This window comes from Castor canadensis, chromosome 1 (genome assembly GCF_047511655.1).
Source record: "Castor canadensis chromosome 1, mCasCan1.hap1v2, whole genome shotgun sequence".
NCBI classification, from domain to species: Eukaryota; Metazoa; Chordata; class Mammalia; order Rodentia; family Castoridae; genus Castor; species Castor canadensis.
The window spans coordinates 60,545,891-60,565,919 of record NC_133386.1 but is presented as its reverse complement, the minus strand read 5'-3'; the positions used below and the strand labels follow the sequence as shown (position 1 = coordinate 60,565,919).

The 20,029-nt window shown below is 31.5% G+C and overlaps 1 protein-coding gene across 7 annotated transcripts in view; it reads left to right on the top strand.

The window, feature by feature from the left end:
• Grik2 (glutamate ionotropic receptor kainate type subunit 2) overlaps positions 1-20,029 on the top strand; it is a 628,064-nt gene that overhangs the window by 198,124 nt on the left and 409,911 nt on the right. For all 7 annotated transcript variants that reach the window (XM_074077776.1, XM_074077791.1, XM_074077781.1 and 4 more), the window contains 2 exons: positions 9,758-9,925; positions 13,863-14,120. In XM_074077776.1, the coding sequence (XP_073933877.1) occupies positions 9,758-9,925; positions 13,863-14,120 (426 nt within the window). The remainder of the gene's footprint in view (positions 1-9,757; positions 9,926-13,862; positions 14,121-20,029) is intronic.

Sequence of the window (20,029 nt, the reverse complement as noted above, 5' to 3'; positions counted from 1 at the left end):
TACTTCACTGTAAGTTAACTTTGTAACTTTATAATAAAGAAGGTTATTGACACTCAAAATATGGCTCAAAGTGGAGCCAGTTCTTCTGTTAAGTTAGAAATTCCTGTTTCTTTATGGCTCAAGAGAATCAAAAGCATCTGGGAAGAGTGGGAGTCATCTGTCATTAATGGCAACACAAATGTTAGTGTGGGAGGTAGAGATCAGTCACTGCTTCTCTGCTAGAAGAGTCATTCACTGTGCACTTCTACTGTTTTTCCATAATGTGTTAATCACTGGGGTTCATGTGTACATGTGTTTTTCCACCTGCATGTACCTAGGAAGCAAAGATGGCATCCACCAACTTCACATAAACTCATTTTCAGAATGTCATAGTTATATTTAATGGGGATGTAAACTCTAAGAATTTGTTTTAGGGAATTGAAAGTGTCTGCTATTTATTTTTAATGGATACACAAAACACAAAACTTATACCTATTAATGGGGGTAACCATGTAAAGTTCCATACATGTATAAATTCCATAATATTTAAATCAAATAAACATATTTATCTCCTTGAAAATTTTTCATTTTATGGTGAAAACTTTGAAAATCCTTTCTTTAGCTTTCAGAAATCTACCATTTAGAAGGAGAAAAGCTGTTAAGAAAATAGTTAGAAGTTCAAGTTGAAGAGAGACAAGATTACCCTGCAGGCAGCAGTAAACTACAGTGTTTAAAAGAGCTTGGTTTGAGGTTACCGACTGAGTAACTGACCCTAGGCAAGATAGTCAACATGCTAGACCTGCTCCAAGGTTTTGTTAAAGCAGAAGGTAATAAGCCCAGTAAAGCAGGTTGTTTGTGCCGAAGAATGAAAATACATTGTGGGGCTCTGGGACATAAAGGAGAAAAGCAGTTCTTTGGATCAATAATTTGGAAAATTTAAATATCACAGTTATATTCAGGCTTAAAATATAAAACATAATCATGTAAATAATTAAAGACAGAAAAATAATGAAAAAAATTTCTTGATGACTCTCTATTAATACTTGTAAATATCTAAAACAGCATCTGACATAGAATATGCTCTCAATAAATGTTGACTATTAGACACTTTCATCTTTCAAATGGAGCAGGCCCAGGTTTAAATGGGTCTTATGTTGATTTAACTTTTTTAAGCATCCAATTTCAGGAGTATGAATCATAATGCTTAAAAAAGATTTGAATCTGTGAGAACAAAGAGCAAAGACACAATTGTTCTAAGTAGGCTTTTGGGCCAAGTGATGAATGTTTTGTGGCGACTGACTGTGACGTCAAAAAACTCCCAATGCATTATGAGAAAGTTGCAGGCCTGTGTGTGCATGTGTGTCTGTGTGTGTGCGTCTGTGTGTGCATGTGTGCGTATGTGTCTTTCTGTGTATCTGTGTATGTATGTGAATGTGTCTCTTTGTGTGTGCATGTGATACTATGAACACAGTTACTATGTATCTGTGTGTATGTGTGTGTGTGTGTGTAGATAGGTAAGTAGAGACTAGGTTCCTGAAAAGGGATTATTGTTTAGATATTAATATTGTATTCCTATATTAGGAATGTAGGCATTTGATTCTGGTTCATTCAGGGAAAGATAGATAGTTTAACATGGCTGTAGAGCTGGGGAAATATAAGATGCAAGAAAGAAGCAGGAAATTAGAGATAGAAGATGTATTATGAAGAAACTTATAAATAGCATAAGGCTTAATAATTAGACTACCACTGAAAAATTTTAGAATGGTGAATGACAACCCCATAGTCACATTTTAGTAATGCTATCCTGGTTGCAGTGTATAGAAATAACCAACAAAAGCTATAGTGAAAGCAGTGACAGCAGGTATCTGTGAAAAGTCCAGTGGAGACGCATTATTGTGGGGTGGAAGATACAGTGCATTTGGATTTTGTCAAGTATATGAAAAGGTTTACAGTGGTGTTCCTGTAAAATGGCAGAAACCTGTGCATTGTTAGCTGAAATAGTTGAGCAGGGAGAGCCTCTAATGGGAGCATCCATGAAATCAAAATTTCAGACCTTGTCTTTAACTCCTTCTTGCTTATCACTTTTATCACTGATTTGGGCATTCAAAAAACAGTACATATGGCCAAAAAGCAGGAGAAAAAGAAAGCATTTCATTTATTTTCTTAGCTTTAGTAACTTGCCCTGATACTTTAAAAGTTGAACAAATTAATATTAATAGTTCATGATAGAATCAGAGTGTGAATAGTCTTAATTAGAAAATTGATCAACTCTAACTAGATTAATTTAATCAGGGGCACATGTAAAAAATTTTTAAAAGCTGAAATGAAAATAGTACATAGTAATCTTAATCTTTTTCAACAGCATGCTTAAGATGAATTAGCAGAGTTTTGTACCAAAGAGAACCCTACTCTTCATTTTATGTCTAATTAGAGAACTGGCAGACCTATTATAACTTACTTTTCTCAGACCTACTTGGAGTCTCCCATTGAGCTGTGGTTCCCTAGATTGTTTAGATTATTTTCAGAAAAAAAGCTAGAAAAATGACATGGTCAGAACAGTTATGTGACATTCAAAAGACTTGGAAGTTTTGACCTGAATAAAAGAAATACAACTGGAAGCTGAAATCTCTTGTGCAAGTTGGACTTAAGTGTATCTCATTTAGAACAAATGATTAGAATCTTCAGAAAAACAGATGATGGATTAGTATATGACAAAACTGTGTGTTGGAGTTCTCCAGTGAAGTAACAGACTGCATCATAAGGTGGAAAGTCTACCATTCTTGGAAGCCCACTTGTCCTTTGTAATAGAGAGAAAAGGCATGCTGAGTATCCATGGGTAGAGAAGATGATGTATTGATGGTGTGTTTGTGAGATTCCTCTGTCCTTTACACTTACAATAATACTGTAATTTTTAGTATGTAGTACATATAAATACTTGCAGATTAATTTAATAGTCTTTTTGAAGACCTTTTAAAAACATACCTGAAAACAAAATGGATATTGGAGTTTTATTTCTTCTTGTTCTTCCCTACTCCAAATTTTTATTATAAAATTGTTTAAACATTCAAAAACATTAAATAATAGTATAATAAATTCTTATATACAAACTTACCACTCTGGTTAGACAATTGTTAACATTTTCCCACTATTATGACACTTTATACCTAAACATTTCAGTATGGATCTCCTAACAATAGGTGTATTTTTTTACATAACAACTATGTCATCATTTTCCATAAGGAGAAAGAAATACTTCTCTAATGTCATGTAATATCTAAAGCATTTAAAAAATGGTCTTTGGGCTGGATGTGGTGGCTCATGCCTGTAATGTTAGCTACTGGGGAGGCAGAGTTTGGGAGGCTCAGGGTTTGAGGCCAGCCTGGGCAAAAAGTCAGTGAGACTTTGTTTCAAACAATAAAATGCTGGGTATAGTGATGCATGGCTGTCATCCCAGACACGTAGGAAGATTAGGGTCCAAGCCAGCCTGAGCATAGAGGTGAAGCCCTATTACCAAAATAGCAAAAGCAAAAAGGACTGGGGGTGTGGTTCAGGCATTAGCACATCTGTTAGCAATGCAAGGCCCTGAAATTAAAAAAAGATGATTTTATACTTTGGATAATGATTTGTACAACATTGCAAATGAGATAGACATCTTCTCCAATATGCTTAGGTAGAAAATAAGTTCAGTATTACAGTTGACTGAGGAAACCAGCATGTCTTCTTGGAGAGCAACAGATAATTTGTCATTCAGAGCATCAATTCCTTTATTAAATTGAAAGTCTGTAATACAGTGATTGTACCCACTTTAAGACAAGACCTTGTTTGAACAGTATCAAGGGTTTGATATGACAATGATTGTTACATCTATTATAGATTTATGAGTCATGCAATCCTAGGTAGTAGTTAAAATTGATCTATAAGAGAAAAACGCTGGCTAGGTTTCCCGAGTTGACTAATAAATCTTTTACTTAAAGTCTTGAGTAATGATGTTCTTTTGTGAGTCAGAGACTGTGATGGGAAAAGTTTCAATTGTTGAGTGTTCTACATATCTATAAAACAAACTGGGACAACTATTTCATAAGAACAAAGGGCGTTCTCCCCTGTATTCCTCCTTCTTTCTTTAACAAGCCTATGATGGAATGACAAGGTCTTTAACTTTTAATACAAGCTTGGAAAAAAGAACTTCAGGCATTTTTTTGTGTGTGATATAGAGGTCATAGGAGATGTGACAGTCCTTTGTTTGAATTCAAACAAACAAACCAAATAAGCTAAAATATAGCCATGGGGATGTTTATCTTGGATGATTTTCTGAATCTAAAAGAATCAAAGTTATGCATAAAGAAGCAGTAACATTTCTGGACATAGAATTTGAAAACCACTAAAGAGAGTTCCCTAGAGTCTCAAAAAAGTGAAACTGGGTGAGTGTTGGTTCAAGGGATAGCATAATATAATTATAGATGACTAATATGTTGCTTTAATGTTATTCAGTTCTTACATTTGTATTACTCTGGGATATATTTGATCCATCAAACATGATTTATGAATTTCATAGGGTAGCATTTCTCTCTTCCTGTACCACATACAAGTCTGATACTTTGTGATAAAATGAATAAGAACTAAAGATACTTTTTATAGGAGATATATTTCATTAAGTGAATATTATTTTTCAATGTATATAAAGAGAAAAAGCCTTGTGCAAATCATGTGAGCAAGTCTTCTTTTGTAGGTTCATGAACAGGTACATAAAGGCTTTGCTATTCAAGTTTTAATAACAATTTTTAAAACCAAAGATATTCTTTTAGAATAAAAACAACTGATTTCTTTCTCAGAGAATCAGTATTATAGACCTCATTTTCTGCTTCACAAAGAAAAAAAAAAAAAAATATATATATATATATATATATATATAAATCCCCTAAATTTCTTGCCTATCTCTACATCTGCAAATTACAGGTCGTTTCTTCTTGGTTTGTGAATAAGGTGTCTTCCTCCTCAGGCCTTGGCCTATTTCTTGGACTTCCAATTTGATCCACTTTTGCTCCCAGGCAACCCAGCTCCATCCCTTATCCCCTCTATTCTCTATCTGTTGCCTTTTGCTTCCTCTTGCTTTTTTCTTCTTTAATATAAATACATTAAGGTTTTCTTATCATAAAAGAAACAGGTGCCCAAACACCCTGATATTATATTTTCCTCTACCAGATCTTTTATTTTGGGCCACTTAATATTCTAGCTTCATTTAAAGCTTATTATAAAAAATATTTTAAAGCATATTAAAAAATTAGCATAGGGTCTTTGTCAGTTATTTAAAATATACAAATAAATAAAAAGAATAAATTTAAATTAATCAAATGTTTACCATTTGATGTACCATTAATATTTTGTTATGTATAAGTGTATATTTTAACAACTTGTTAATCGTGCTTCTCATCAAAGATTCTCCTTACAATAAATTTTAAATGGATAGAACCATAGTATTTTAAAATTACATGTGTCATAATTTATGTAAATAGTTTCCTATCACTGCATATTTAATTATATTATTATTATTGTTACTGTTATTATTATGAACGAAGAAGTGAAGTTTCTTGCAACTAAGCAATGGCATTTCTCCTTACAAATACATCCTATAAGTAGAATTAGTAGATCCAAATATATATTTTTTAAAGTTATAGATTTAAAAACAATATTGTAGAAAATTTGTATCAAGTTATTTTTCTCATATATCAAAAAATTGTTCTGTAAAGATTTTCATTGTTTTCTTTTATTTTTGAACATTTTCACAGTCTATTGATTATTTGAATTTGTAATTTGTGGATTTTTATTTTGTATTTTGCCATTTTTTCAGTTGGAGCAATCACTATTTTTATATTAGTTTTCTTTGTATTTTGAGGATACTGACCATTTTATTTTTAATGTTATGTTAATATTTAACTAATATATTTGTGCATATTTTCTGATTTGTTTCCCTTATTCATATTTGTAAGTTTCATATGTTGAGTTTTTCAAATATTTAAGTAATACATTCAGTAATGTTACCTTTTTTTTTTATTGTTTATGTTGTCAAATTTAGAAAAGCCTTAGCACTTTTAGGCAATTGTTTTTTAAATAAAATTCTATTAAAGGTTGATGTGCATACACTAAATTGCACAAACAGAAAGAACAAAGTTTTAATAATATATCTTAGTATCCAGATCAAAAACAAAACAGCCAGAACCTGGAAGGACATCATGCTCTCTCCCTAGTAGTACTTCAACCACCTCCATTGTTTTTTTTAACATTTGGAAAAATAAAATTATACTGCACTGTTCTTTCATGGCTCACCTCTTTTGCTTAATGTTTTGTTTATGAGGTTTGTCTTGTGCTGCATGTATTCTTCTTTGGTGCATGTAGTTCATACTGCCATGAATATTTTAATATGCCCTCCCCCATTGGTTGGTGATGTTCAGTATTTTTCATATATCTTTTTGTCATTTATATGCTTTCTTTTGAGATTACTATGACTAGTTATACAACAAATCAATAGCCTATAGAAATGATTAAATTGCTAGAAACATATAACCTACTAAGTATAAATTATGATGAAATAAAAAAATATGAGTAGGCCAATGAGTAAGGAGTTTAAATGATCAATCATAAAGCTCCCAACAATCAAAAGCCTAGGACCTGATGGCTTCACTGGTGAATAATCCCAAGCATTTAAAGGATAATTAACACCAATCTTTCTCATGCTCTATCAAATAATAAAATGGGAGGGTACAATTCCAAACTTAATTTAGGAGGCCAGCATTATGCAAATACCAAATCCTGAGAAAAAAATCTGTAGGAAAAGAAAATTCATGCCAATATCCTTGTTGAACATAGATGCAAAAATATTCAACAAAATATTTGCAAACAGAGCACATGAAAAGAACCATATACCTAGACCAAGTGGGTTTACCCCTGGAATTCAAGAATGGTTTAACATACACCTATCACTAAATTTGAGATATGTCAATGGAATGACTTAAAAGAACATACAATCATCTTAGCCATGCTATGGTCCTTTGCAAACAGATGCAGAAAAAGCACATAAAAATAGTGTCTGTAGGATAAAAATTTCTCAATAATTTAGAAGAAATATAAATAATAAAGTCCAAATATGACAATCCCACAGCTAACATCATATATAATGTGAAAAGTAGAAAGCTTTTCCTGTAAGATCAAGAACAAAATAAGGATGACTTACTCTTGTCACATTTAGGTGACATAATACTAGAAGTCCTGGCCAGAGCAATTAGGTGAGACAAGGAAATCCCTGATTTTCAGATTTTCTTCTTTTTTAGTAAAGTATCATCTTACTATTTTTTTAAAAAAGTTTTTGTGTATCTTTTTTTATTTCCCTTTGCTTCTCTTTTTAGGGAGATAAAATATTTTATGTCCTCCATTAATTTTTCAGTATATTTCATTTCACTATCTGTTGACTATTAGCTCTAGATTACAATATACATTTTAGAATTATCTTCAAAACAATTGCTATTTTTACCTTATTTCCAATACTACTAGATTATTAAAATCCTTTAATTTTATTCATGCATTTTTCACCTTTTGCATGTGTTTGGTTCTATGTACATTAAAAGCTTTGTAAGACATTACTACTATTTGTGTCGAATTAATTGATATTCACCACATTTTTACCTTTTCCCTAGTACTTCACATGTTTAAACATTGTCATGGTTTCCTCTGTGATTATTTTTCTTCTGCCCAAAGAACTTAATTTACTTAGTATTTGTTTCAGTGGAAGTTTGTTTGTGATTGAATTTTTTCAGATTTTTAAAAATTTTCATTACTACAGGTAAAAAACTATCAAAGATATTTGAGTCCCTTTCCTATATAGTGAAAAGAAGATGACTATTAAGGAAGAGTGGGTATTATAGACTTTCTTCAATTTTTCTGACTTTAATGGAATTTTCTTTCCATTCTACTGTTAAATATAACATTTACTATTAACTTGTGATTTTTAATCTTCATAAACTATCACCATCTTTATTTGTTTTCTAAGTCTTTTTAAAATAAAAAATAGTTAATGACATCTTTCAAGTGCCTTTAAGACATCTAATAAGGTGATTGTAACTTTTTCTTTCTTGACCAATTAATGTGTTGGGTGTTATTAAAACTTTTCAAAATTTAAATAGAATTTTGAATGTTTTTTACCTTCATGGGTATATGACATTCATTCAACTTTTTCTTGAAAGCATTTCCTTACTAGATTGTTTTACTCTTACACCAACACCTTTTCAATGTATGACAGGAGTGCTGAAATACTCAGTTTCTCTCTTTTCTTGGGTTAATATTGTTGGGTGGTTTTTGGAGGATATTTTGTCTGTGAAGTTTGCATTATCTGGACGTTTTTATTTTTTATTTTATGGAATTCCAGTAATTTCTTTAAATATTCAAAGCAATTATAAGTGAGCTAAAAGTTGAATCTGAATTATTTATTATAAAGGGAAGTAAAGGATAAGAAAGTTTTAGGTCACTATCATCAAATATTGACCATTTTGGTATCTTATTTTTATATTGCATACAAATTATAATCCTGAGTTGATGAATGTAGAAGATTCAGTTTTTAAAATTTTATTTTGCCTGTAAGAAACTATTTCAGGTGTGTTATTCTTACTTAACTTCACAAATACTTTACAATTACAAATCGTTTTTTCTGTTTTATGTATAAGATCTTAGATTTCTAATTACCTTTTATTACTGAAGTCATCACATGTTCCACCACCGTTCTCTTTATCCCATCTACCTCCATTCCTGGAATTTTTTCAACAGGTATTGTTTTTTGCTTTCTAGGCAGGTGCTCTCTATCACTTGAGGGATTTTTACCAGTCTTTTGTTCTTCATTTTTAGAGTACTAGTTTCTAGTGACAGAGGTTGGAGACAGTTCAGTATTAGGTATTTCCCTTTTCAGTCCATCCACCAAACCAACAATAAGAAAGGTATTCTGTCAGAGGCAAAGATTTCAGGTCTGTTCAGCTGAAGACAGAGCAGTAATACCAGACAGGAAGAAGGCAAGGACAGGAATGAAGCAACTGGGCTGAAACGCAGCTGGAGTAAGGTGACAGAGAGAAGGGACATGTTTTAAATTATGCTGTACATTTTATGGCTCAAATTGTATGCTACTAGGGGATCTGCATTGTTTTAGAGAGGCATAGTTCATAAATGTAAAGTGTTTTCTGAAAATGGACTTATAGTAAAATGAACAGAGAAATGTGACTTTGTTCTTTATTCTTATAAGTAAGATGTTGGCTTTTGCTAATATTTTGGACTTTTAACAAAATAATTATCGTAAAAGTTGGGCTAAAGAATTCTGACTTTTGAATTAATGAAGACAAATTTAATGCAGTTTTCCCAATGCTTAGCTTTGCAGTTTATATCACTTCAGACTATTTTCAGTTCTGGAATGGAATGCAAATTTTGTGGGGATAATTTTCAGTACTTATATTCAGTACTTATATAGAGTTGTATATATGTAAGACCTGAAATAAGTACTTACTAAAGACAGAAGGGAGTATCATATTAAAAGAGCAGTACATTTTGGCAAAAATACCTGGGTAATTTTGCCATTATGGATTCATTTAAAAGGCAATATTCTGAAGTTCATAGGACAGTAAGATAAACCTTATGCAGTTAAGCAAATTACATATACAAACACACAATTACATACGTAAAAGTCCAGAAAACTTCTGACATTTTCTCTTTATTTTCAGAACTGAGCAACTGTTCTCTTTTGTTTTGCTAGGTGGTATTTTTGAATATGTGGAATCTGGTCCAATGGGAGCTGAGGAACTTGCATTCAGATTTGCTGTGAACACCATCAACAGAAACAGAACCTTGTTGCCCAATACTACCTTAACTTATGATACTCAGAAGATAAATCTCTATGACAGCTTTGAAGCATCCAAGAAAGGTAATTAATAGATATTTGTATTATGGTTTCTGGAATTCTAATTTTCAGGTATTCTGGGGTGATTTATTAATCACATGTAGGTAGTAACTTGTTAAGAGTATTTGCATGCAAATGTTTCTTTTTAAAATGCACATGAATTTTGTAAAAGAAGGTAAATTGGATACAATTACCTTTTATAAATATCTACTTGTGTGCAACTAAACAGCTATGGTCAAGTTGTAATTTTCCATATTGATCCTTCTGTCTTGTTATTAAGCTATATCTATTTATAAAGACCCACTAAAATAAAATGGCATCTATCATTGAATTTTACCATGCTTAAATTACAATTTGTATTATCTGTCAATCCCACTGTATTCCAACTGTGGTCTCAAATTATTATCACAGAACCTAGAAAGTTCTGTGGTTCCAAGTGACTTCAAAAAGTTCTATTGATTCCTAAATTTTTATGAAAATTTTAAATAATTGATTTATGTATAGTTCATCTTCATTTTTAACTATCTGATGATGATTTTTATAAATAAAAATAAATGCCTCATGACATAAAAATTGTACTATATGAATAAATAATTGTAATACTTTATACATTTTATTTTATTTTAAAACAATTTTCAATATGAAAAATAAGGAAAGTTTTTTGGAATATGAATTTAAGATTTATATATGAAGGAACTTAATAAAAAGGACTATTATCAAATCATTATTTTGACCAAACAGCAGTGTTAGTAATAAATGTGTTTGAGAGGTATTTCCATGGTATTATGTAGGTGATCTTTCCTTATATATATTTGTGATCTTATAGCACAAGTCTTGTCCTTTGCATAGTTAGCATTAATTTAACATAAATTAGATTTATGTAATATAGATTTTCTCCAAGGAATGGGCTTACAAAGCATTTGTTGTCATTTCATACTTCTAAACAATGTTTGCCTTTCTGTTATGCTAATATTGTTTTTACTAGCTATCTTATTTTAATGGAAATGTATGCAATTATTTGTAATTCTAGGTTGGTGAAAATTATTCTAAGCTTATTAATATTAATGGCAGTTGATAAGGTATAATATTGCTCATGATGAAACTATCCTTCTTTTCCCCAGAAGCTACCTTCTGTTTATCAAAGCCATATTCTGCCTGCCCTTTGAATTCATATCTTTATGAATACAAATAAGTTTCACATTTTAGAATCATGTCAGGGTGATGAGAGGCTTGGAAGGCTGAAATAAAGGTTAAAGTTTACTACAAAATGCTACATTTGTCATCCCAATTACAAAATAAGTCATTAATTACAAGACAAGTGCATTTGATTAGTGGCATAGTTCATGACTATTTCCATTAGGAAGAAGAAGCTTTACTTCTAATGAAAGCATTCGGACCCAAAGAATACGGAATGAGTGCACTATAGATAAAATGTTAATAGATTTCTTATTGGTGACTTCAAAGGAACAGCATAAAAACACAGACTAGAATGTTGCAATAACAAATAGAACTCTCTTCTGAGGATGTTCTAGCAAAATCATGTGATAAAATCACCTGGTTTCTAAAATGTTGTAATAGGTTTTATCATCTGTTAAAAACCCATTGGGAATCAAACCTATCAATTAACTTTGGTCTAAAGCTAGGCAAAGACCAAGTAAATATATGGATAGCAAAGATCAAATAAGTATGTGGATAGCTTTCCTTGTGAGATGTTAAAAGGTGAATTCTACACATTGGATCTTGTTTGCTAAAACACAGAAATATGTAAGAGGGTAATATAAAGGAAAAACACAATATAAGTTTTTTATCTTGTAGCAACTCAATAAATGTATATATTGATAATTATATAAATAATTGCTCATAAAATAATTTAATTAACCTACAAATTTCCTAAGGTCTTTCATTATTTTTTTAAGGCAAGGAAGCAATGAGAACTCAGATTTTAAATTTGGAGTTTTTCTTCTCTAATATATTTTTCTCTTATATGATTAATAGGCAACATTTTTCTTGATCAATTAATGAAAATTTTGATGTATTAGACCTTGAGTTATGATTTGAGCTACACATTATTTTTCAGGGGTTACTTTTAGCCAGGCATGGTGGCATATGCCTATAATCTGAATGTCTTTAGAGGCTGAGGCCTGAGGGTCGTGTGTTCAAAGTCAGCCTCGGCACACGGACCCTGTTTCAGAATAAAAAAGAAAAAAGAAAAGAAAAGATTACTCTATTATTATTTGAAACACACTTAGGAATATTCTAAATAACCTAATATAATATTTTAAATTTTTATTGTTTTGTGATTTGTCAAAAATCTAGTGAAAGAATGTTTCTTTTCAATGTATGTGAATTAAAATCCCATGTTAAGTGAAAAATTCAGGCTCCAGCCTTTCTGCTGATTCAGAATTAAAATCATTATTTAGAAAGAATCTATATATCCAGAATCAATTTATTTAGATCACATTGGATTTTTGAGGAAAGAACAAAGTGGTTTTCTAAAATTAGAATTAACTATTAAATAACTCTATGCTTAAGAATTCATTCATCATGCTGCATTTTATTCAGAAAGCTGAGATAAAATGCCAGAAATTTTCACTTTATAGAATCATAAACTTTATATTTTGGAAGAATTCAGTCTGAACACCCAAGTAATGCCTATATCCCAATAATAATCCTCCTTACTCCTATTTAAATATTAATAGTTATAGGCAAACTATTTTCTTTTTGGACATTTCCTTCTTTCCTTTAGAATTTTTTAAACCTTAAATTGGGTCAAAATTCATGAGAAGCTACTAAACATTTGTCCTAATTCTCTTTGACAATCAAATAAGACAAAGTACATTTCACAGACCAAATCTTCAAATATTTGGAGATAACTTTTTTTTTTTGTAGTGCTGGGGTTTGAACTCAGGGCCTACACCTTAAGCCACTCCACCAGCCCTTTTTTTGTGAAGGATTTCCCTGAGATAGGATCTTGCAAAGTATTTGCCAGGGCTGGCTTTGAACCTTGATCCTCCTGATCTCTGCCTCCTGAGTAGCTAGGATTACAGGCATGAGCTGCTGGCGCCCGGCTTAAAGATAATTTTATTTCTAATAATTATTCATTCACTTTCTAGGTACAAACTTATTATTCACTTCACTGTGCCTTATAGAATTTCAGGTTGTGAGATAATGTACTTTAATCTGAATACCCTCTGGTTTGTTTTTGTCTCTTATAATTACTGCAACTACTATTTATGTGCATAAAATTTCCTGTGAATAAATCCTAATTTTGAAACATACTTTAGGACAATATAAAAGATGTATAGCTCCAATAGTGAAGTATAAAGGACATGTAATACTTTTCTTTTGATTTTGATGCTCTTATTGCTAAATGTGCTTAATTTATTTGAAATCACCCCCTCAAAGCCATAGCAGGTTCTGTACAGGACATTGTACCCTAACTTGACCTATGTCATCAGATATATATAAATTTTTAGTTGTGTTTGATTGTAGCTAATTCAGTGGGAAGGAGAGACTTAATGGTTTTTGGTTAAGAATTTGAAATTGTAAAGGATGACCACTGAATTTTGGAAACAACACTACTCTTCTATGTTTGTAATAACAATTCTCCTTAAATGAACATTACCCCCGTATATCATACCATGTATTTATAACATTAATATATTATTTTTTAATATATTAAAAAATATTCCTTTTCTTTCTCCTTCCCTCTTTCCTTCCCCTGACATTACTGCTAGAATTACTTGAACTTTAAGCTGCAAGTGTCTGGCTGAATTAATTCTCTTGTAATAAACTGAAAATGTTCAAAGGGAGACAAAATTTAAAACTAGTGAAACTTAATCATTATATTAAGGGAAAAAACATTAAGAATGATACCTTTGGGTTTTGATAATGGTGTGGTATCAGTGGGCAAATTGGCACTTCTCCCTTCATTACTAACAGATGTCTATGTCTTCTTCAGCTTGTGATCAGCTGTCTCTTGGCGTGGCTGCCATCTTTGGACCTTCCCACAGCTCTTCAGCAAATGCAGTGCAGTCCATCTGCAATGCCCTGGGGGTTCCCCACATACAGACCCGCTGGAAACACCAGGTGTCAGACAACAAAGATTCCTTCTATGTCAGTCTCTACCCAGACTTCTCTTCACTCAGCCGTGCCATTTTAGACTTGGTGCAGTTTTTCAAGTGGAAAACCGTCACAGTTGTATATGATGACAGCACTGGTAAGAAAAATCAGTACATTTTGAGCTATGCTTTAAATACACATTATTCTCTGGAACCCATTCCAGATTCTTACTGTATTTTTTCATGTTTTATTCTAGTGGGTTTTTTGTTTGTTCAGTTTTAGATTAAATTAAAGGGTGGAGGGACATTTTGAACCAAACACTAACTCTAATTTCACATATCCAAACAAATAATGGATGAATCACATAATTTTTCTCTGTATTTATAAAATATGCACTTTTTTCTGTGAAGGGTCAGCTAGCTTAAACCATAAATTAGACAAAGGATAGAAGTAATATGAAAAATAATATTCAAATATTTATTCAAAGAATTCTTCTGCTAGGTGGAGGGTAATTTCCCAAAGCAAAGTCTTATGATTGGCTGTCAGTGAAACTTCTCGAGAAATTCACAATTTAGCCTTAATATTTTTTTCTGTCTATATGCAAATAATGCATATGTAAAGTAATACATTTTTATGTTTATAAGGTATGTTGGTGTTTTAAAATGATTTTTCTCAAATGTGGAATGACATAATACCCATTGAAATAGTCAAAAGTTTTTGTAACTGTTTTTGTGTAGACTCCATTTAGAGATTTAGAATTTGCTAAAATGATATCCATTTCGGTGTCTTAAATGAATACTTTCATTTTAATGAGTATTTGCAATCTAGATGTTGCCTTGCTTTCTTTTAATGTATGTTATTATTTTGTATATGGATAGTTAAAAAACAAGCCTCAGAGAGATATAAGAATATAAATAGTACAAGTAAATTTAAAATTTTTGCTGACAGTTGTATTGGTGAAGGAACTATAAAATAATACTTGATTTCATTTGAGGACATTTTAAACAGTCTGAAGTAGTGCTCTTAAATGTGTATGCAAAACATTTTTTAGGACATTCCACTTGATTTACTTCAAGATTGAAATTCATTTGAATTTAAATTATTCCCCAATATGACAGGAACACACTTTGTTCCTTTGTTTCTATAGACTTTGTATGCTTTTGTACCAAACTCTGTGTGGAAATTTGTCCTTTTGCTAATAAAACTGAGTACTGCCAATTAACAAATAGGAATTCTTCTAAGAGAACAGGGAGTTATAGGGTTAGACAAACGATGTAATTTTTAAGCAGTTTTCCTTGGGATACATGTTAATTAAATACAAATTAATAATATTGTCTTCATGTCAAAAATGTGAAATATTTATGAATAATTTAAACTTTTATCAATTAAAGTCCTTAAAGTATCTTTGATGGATCTTTCCACTCAAATTAGATTTATAGGGTGTATTATAATATCTTTTTCCCTAATCATTATCTTTTTTTCACCATTTGTAAAGTTCCATATGCAATCTTTTGAATGGGAGACTTTGTGAATGGTTTGTTGAGTTCATATACTGTATAATGATCCAGAACATCCTCAGTTACTAATTGGTCCACTTATTTTCTGTTTATGGATGTTCATAAATAGTGTGGCATGTTTATTTTACACACGTGAATGCTGAGTGACTGAATAAAGAAACAATGAAATTTTTGACCATGTTATTCCACAGTGTGGCAAAGTAAAATTTCATATTCAGTTGAACTTTCTTTGCTATAAATTATATTGTAAACATTTCTACATATAGTCAAATATATACACAGCTAATTACATTTATATACTTTTAGTGGAGTTCTGACTTCATATTGAATATATTAAAATAGTTTAAGTTACTATTTAAAAGAAGCTTTGCTATTCCATTGCTTTGAAAATGACATAGGTACTTGGACACTTTCAAAGGAATTGATTATTTAAATAAAGTAATTATAGATTTATTTGTAGAATAAGTGTGTCTTAACAATCCTCTGAGGGAAATGTTTATTAATGTCCCATTTTATGCTGCATTTAACTCAATGAATTTTTTTAGGCACCCTCTACTTGCCCGAGTCAGTCACACCTGTGGTTATTCTCCTCAAGAAGTCCCTTCCCTTGTTGAGCTTCTAATCTACATTTAGGAACATGTGGTTGTTCTTGTTTTTATATTATTCTTAGTGAAGTAATTTCATTTGTGAATGGTTATTTGTTATCTTTCTAAATTTACACCACTTCTGAGAATGTGGGTGTTCTGGATCATTTTATATAATATATTTGACTTGGAGCTAGGCAGAAGAGTCCCTTTGAACTGAATTCATAAGTGTATTTAAATATTCTTTTTGGTTTTTTGCTGGCATTTTCAACTCTCAATCTTATGATAGAATTTTAAAAAAGAATTTGTAAAGTTACCAAGTAAACAGATTATTCTTTTGACAATGTGGGAGGAAATATGATAATAGCCAGGACTGTGAACTGAAATGGATAACCCCTCCCCTCACACCCAGCAAGATAAACATCATGGGCTCTATTATGGACATATGTATCAACTGTTCATTGCAGGACACACATGTGCCATTTTATTTACATGTTTCCTTTTTCCTTTTCCAGATTTATTTATTACATATGCTATTCCTACTATTTTTATGCATTTCTGTTTTGTTGTGTTGTCCAGTTTGACACATGATAATTATACTTTCATCCAGTGTTTGTTCCCACTTCCAAAACAGATGGAATGATAGATGAAATATAGTGCTAGAGCAGAAGAAATTCTTAAAATGATGTTAACAGGAGCTATTTATTTTTTATGATAATTAGCATTTGTTGTTGTCATGGATGAATGCTTTTTAAACACCATGAGAGTCTGTTATAGCTCTGAATGATGTCCAAAAAATTGATGGGGAAAAAAATTAGCTTCACAAACAAAGCTGTGTTTCTGTCAGTCACTTTGGAACATATGATTCACTTTAAATAAAAACTAAAAATAAGTTGGATCAATGTCAGCCTGTAAGCAATTCCAGAATACGTTGTGAATATTTGCTTAAAAATTCCTGTGTTTCATCTTTGTTTATAGATCAGCAGTCCATTATCAAAGAACTGGGATTCTAATCCCAGTTTGGCTACTAAATTACTAGAACAACATTGGAAAAGAGAAGGGAATGGCGATGACTACAGAAATGAGTTATAATGCATTAGACATTGTTGTAGTTTCTGTCACAAAAATTATCTTACTTAATCCATATGGCAATTCAGTGAGCCCCAAAGGAAACAGGTTATTACTTCATCAAGCTGGCTTCCTCCTATGACTGGCTTTCCCTCCAACTAGCAGCCTAAGATAGGAGCATAAACACATACCTTGATTCTTTCCTTATGTGGGTTCCACAATCATGATTGATGATCCTACAGATCATCAATTCTATCCCCTTCTGATCTCTCAACTCTATTTATTTCTTCCATATTGTGCCACATCTTAGGTCAAAATCGGCATCATCTTTCATGTGGATTATTACTAACAGTATTCAAACTAGACTTTCTTTTTCAGTTATGCATTTCAATAATTCAGTCTCTATAATTCATATAAAGTAATTTTTTAAATGCAGTGTGGATTGATTCCTCCCATACAAGCTTTTTATTGTCATAAAATTAAATTTGAAAAGAGAATTGAGGGGAGAGAATGTTAACTCTTTTAGTTAGTGATGGGAATTTAGTGATTATTTTTATGAATTTGAATATTTAACAATTTGAGCTTTACAGAAAAAAGTCCAATGACTTTATTTTCAGAAAAAATAAAAATATTTCATTAACTTTATTAATTGGGGAGGAATATATTTATATACTGTGTTCTATATATGTCATGTGTGCTTTTGTATTTAGTTTAATAAAATGTAAAGCCAATTAATAGTGAAGAATGAATTTTACTTTATCTAGAAACTATATTTAAGTAGGGTAAAATAAAGTAAGTTCAATTTCAGTAAAGTTGAAAATAAATATTCCTGGAATATACTAATTTTGAATAATATAACTGTTTTTGTAATTGCAAAACATAGAACAAAATAATTTCATTTTTATTCAGAAAGTGGGGTAATTTGGGCCTAAGATGATTATATGCTGTACATTTTAAGTACAAAGCTTCAAGTGCTGCGTTTGCTAATTTCAAGTGCAAATTCAATTAGCAGTTACAAGTTAAACCTAATTGTTTGGATATAGTTGATTACATAGCTTGGTATAGTAGTGTTTCCACAAAGTTGGTTATGTTTGAACTTGGCTTGTTTGCTCCTACTTAAACAAGCATAAGCCTATTTAAAATACTATTTATTGAATTCTTATTAGATGATAGCAAATATTTGTAAATATAAACATAGGACTAATTAATTCTCTATGCTTTCAATCTTAAAATATATGTCAACACTAAAATACAAAAATAAATTTCTAATCCATAATAGTAACACAATTCATATTTCTGCAGATGGTGAAATAAATATATACTTTAGTCTAAAGAAATTATAGGGGTCAGATTTTATACCAAATATCAACAATATTTGCCTTTGATGAAAAAGAAAATGCTAACATGAAATGAGAAGAAAAATTTCAGAAAATGGTTAGACACTGCCAGTTTCCCTCAATTTAAATTTTCCCACATTTATGCATATCGGCATATGCATATTGGCAGGTACTTACTCCCTACCCTTTATTGCTCTTGTCTGTCTTCCTCTCTAGGCAGCAGAGTCAGAAGAAAAGTACACTATGATCTCTTTGAAGCACCCACTCTTTTGACTTCTTCCTTCCAGGGAAAAATAAAACTCTCCTGTTTTGGCCTCTTGAGTCTTCATTGTCTCCTCTTTGACCCCTTTTCAGCCTTTTTTTCCCATTCTCATACTCTTAAACTTCTCTGTTTTTCTGTACTTTAAATAGTTGTGTTACTCAGTGGTTTATTCCCAGTCTTTTTGTTTTCTCACTTGATCACCATACTCTCTGTAAAACCTTTCATCTGACCCTCTGCCTGTACACTGTAGATTCACCAATGTACACTTCCATCTCTTTGCAGAACCCCATACTCATAGATCCAGCCACCCACTGGTCGTCTTTATTTGAATGTCTCATAAACACATCTTACTCCACTTGACAAAAGACAGAATTTACCCCAAAACTTGCTTTTTCTCTTGAATTTTCCTGTTTATGAAATGGTTTCAGCCTGATCCCTAATTATAATTCAAGATTCTTAATAGGTCTTATCCTCCATTTCCAAATGATCTCTAATACTTCTATTATTATTTCAGATTTCTCAAATTTTCTCCCCCTCCTCCATCCCCACAGTCTTAACATCCTTATCATTACTCTCTGAATCATGTCCTAACTTCCCTATTGAAGCTCATCTATCTGACCAGACAAAATGGTCTTTTTTGAAATGACAGTCCAATGATGTTATTCCCAGACTTAAAGCTGTTCATTTGCTCCCCAGTTCTTGGAAGAATGACATGCTGACCCTCCATCATTGGAGGGTTCCTTATATTCCTTATATTCCTTCTTTTAATACTTGTAATATGGCTTTTCTTGAGTAACCCAGATGCTCTGCTTGTTCAGTGTCTTTGCATAAATTGTTCTCTCTGCCTCATATGCCCTTCTCTTTTGGTGACTTATTCCTCACCTTCAAGATGCACTTCAAAATCGTCTTGTGAAATATTTTTCCCTGACTCCTACTTGTGTGATTTAATAAATCTATTCTTATTGTGTATGATGCAGAAGCAGGTTAGTTTATAACATAGTTCATCATCATTCTGTGTTAAGCCTTATTTTCAGTGTATTCATATAACCCACTTATCAGGGGAGATGCTTTCCTGGGCATGTGAGCTCTGAACATGGTATAATTTACTCATCTATTTATTTATTTTTTCATTTATTTCTTTATCCTACAAAAAATTATTAAGTATCTACCATGTGACACAGCACTGTTCTCTGTACTAGAGATATAAGAATGAGCAAAACAGACAAAAGTTTGAGAATAACAGAACAAATATGTATATTCCATAATATCCAATGTAATTAATGTTTGGTGAAAAGTAA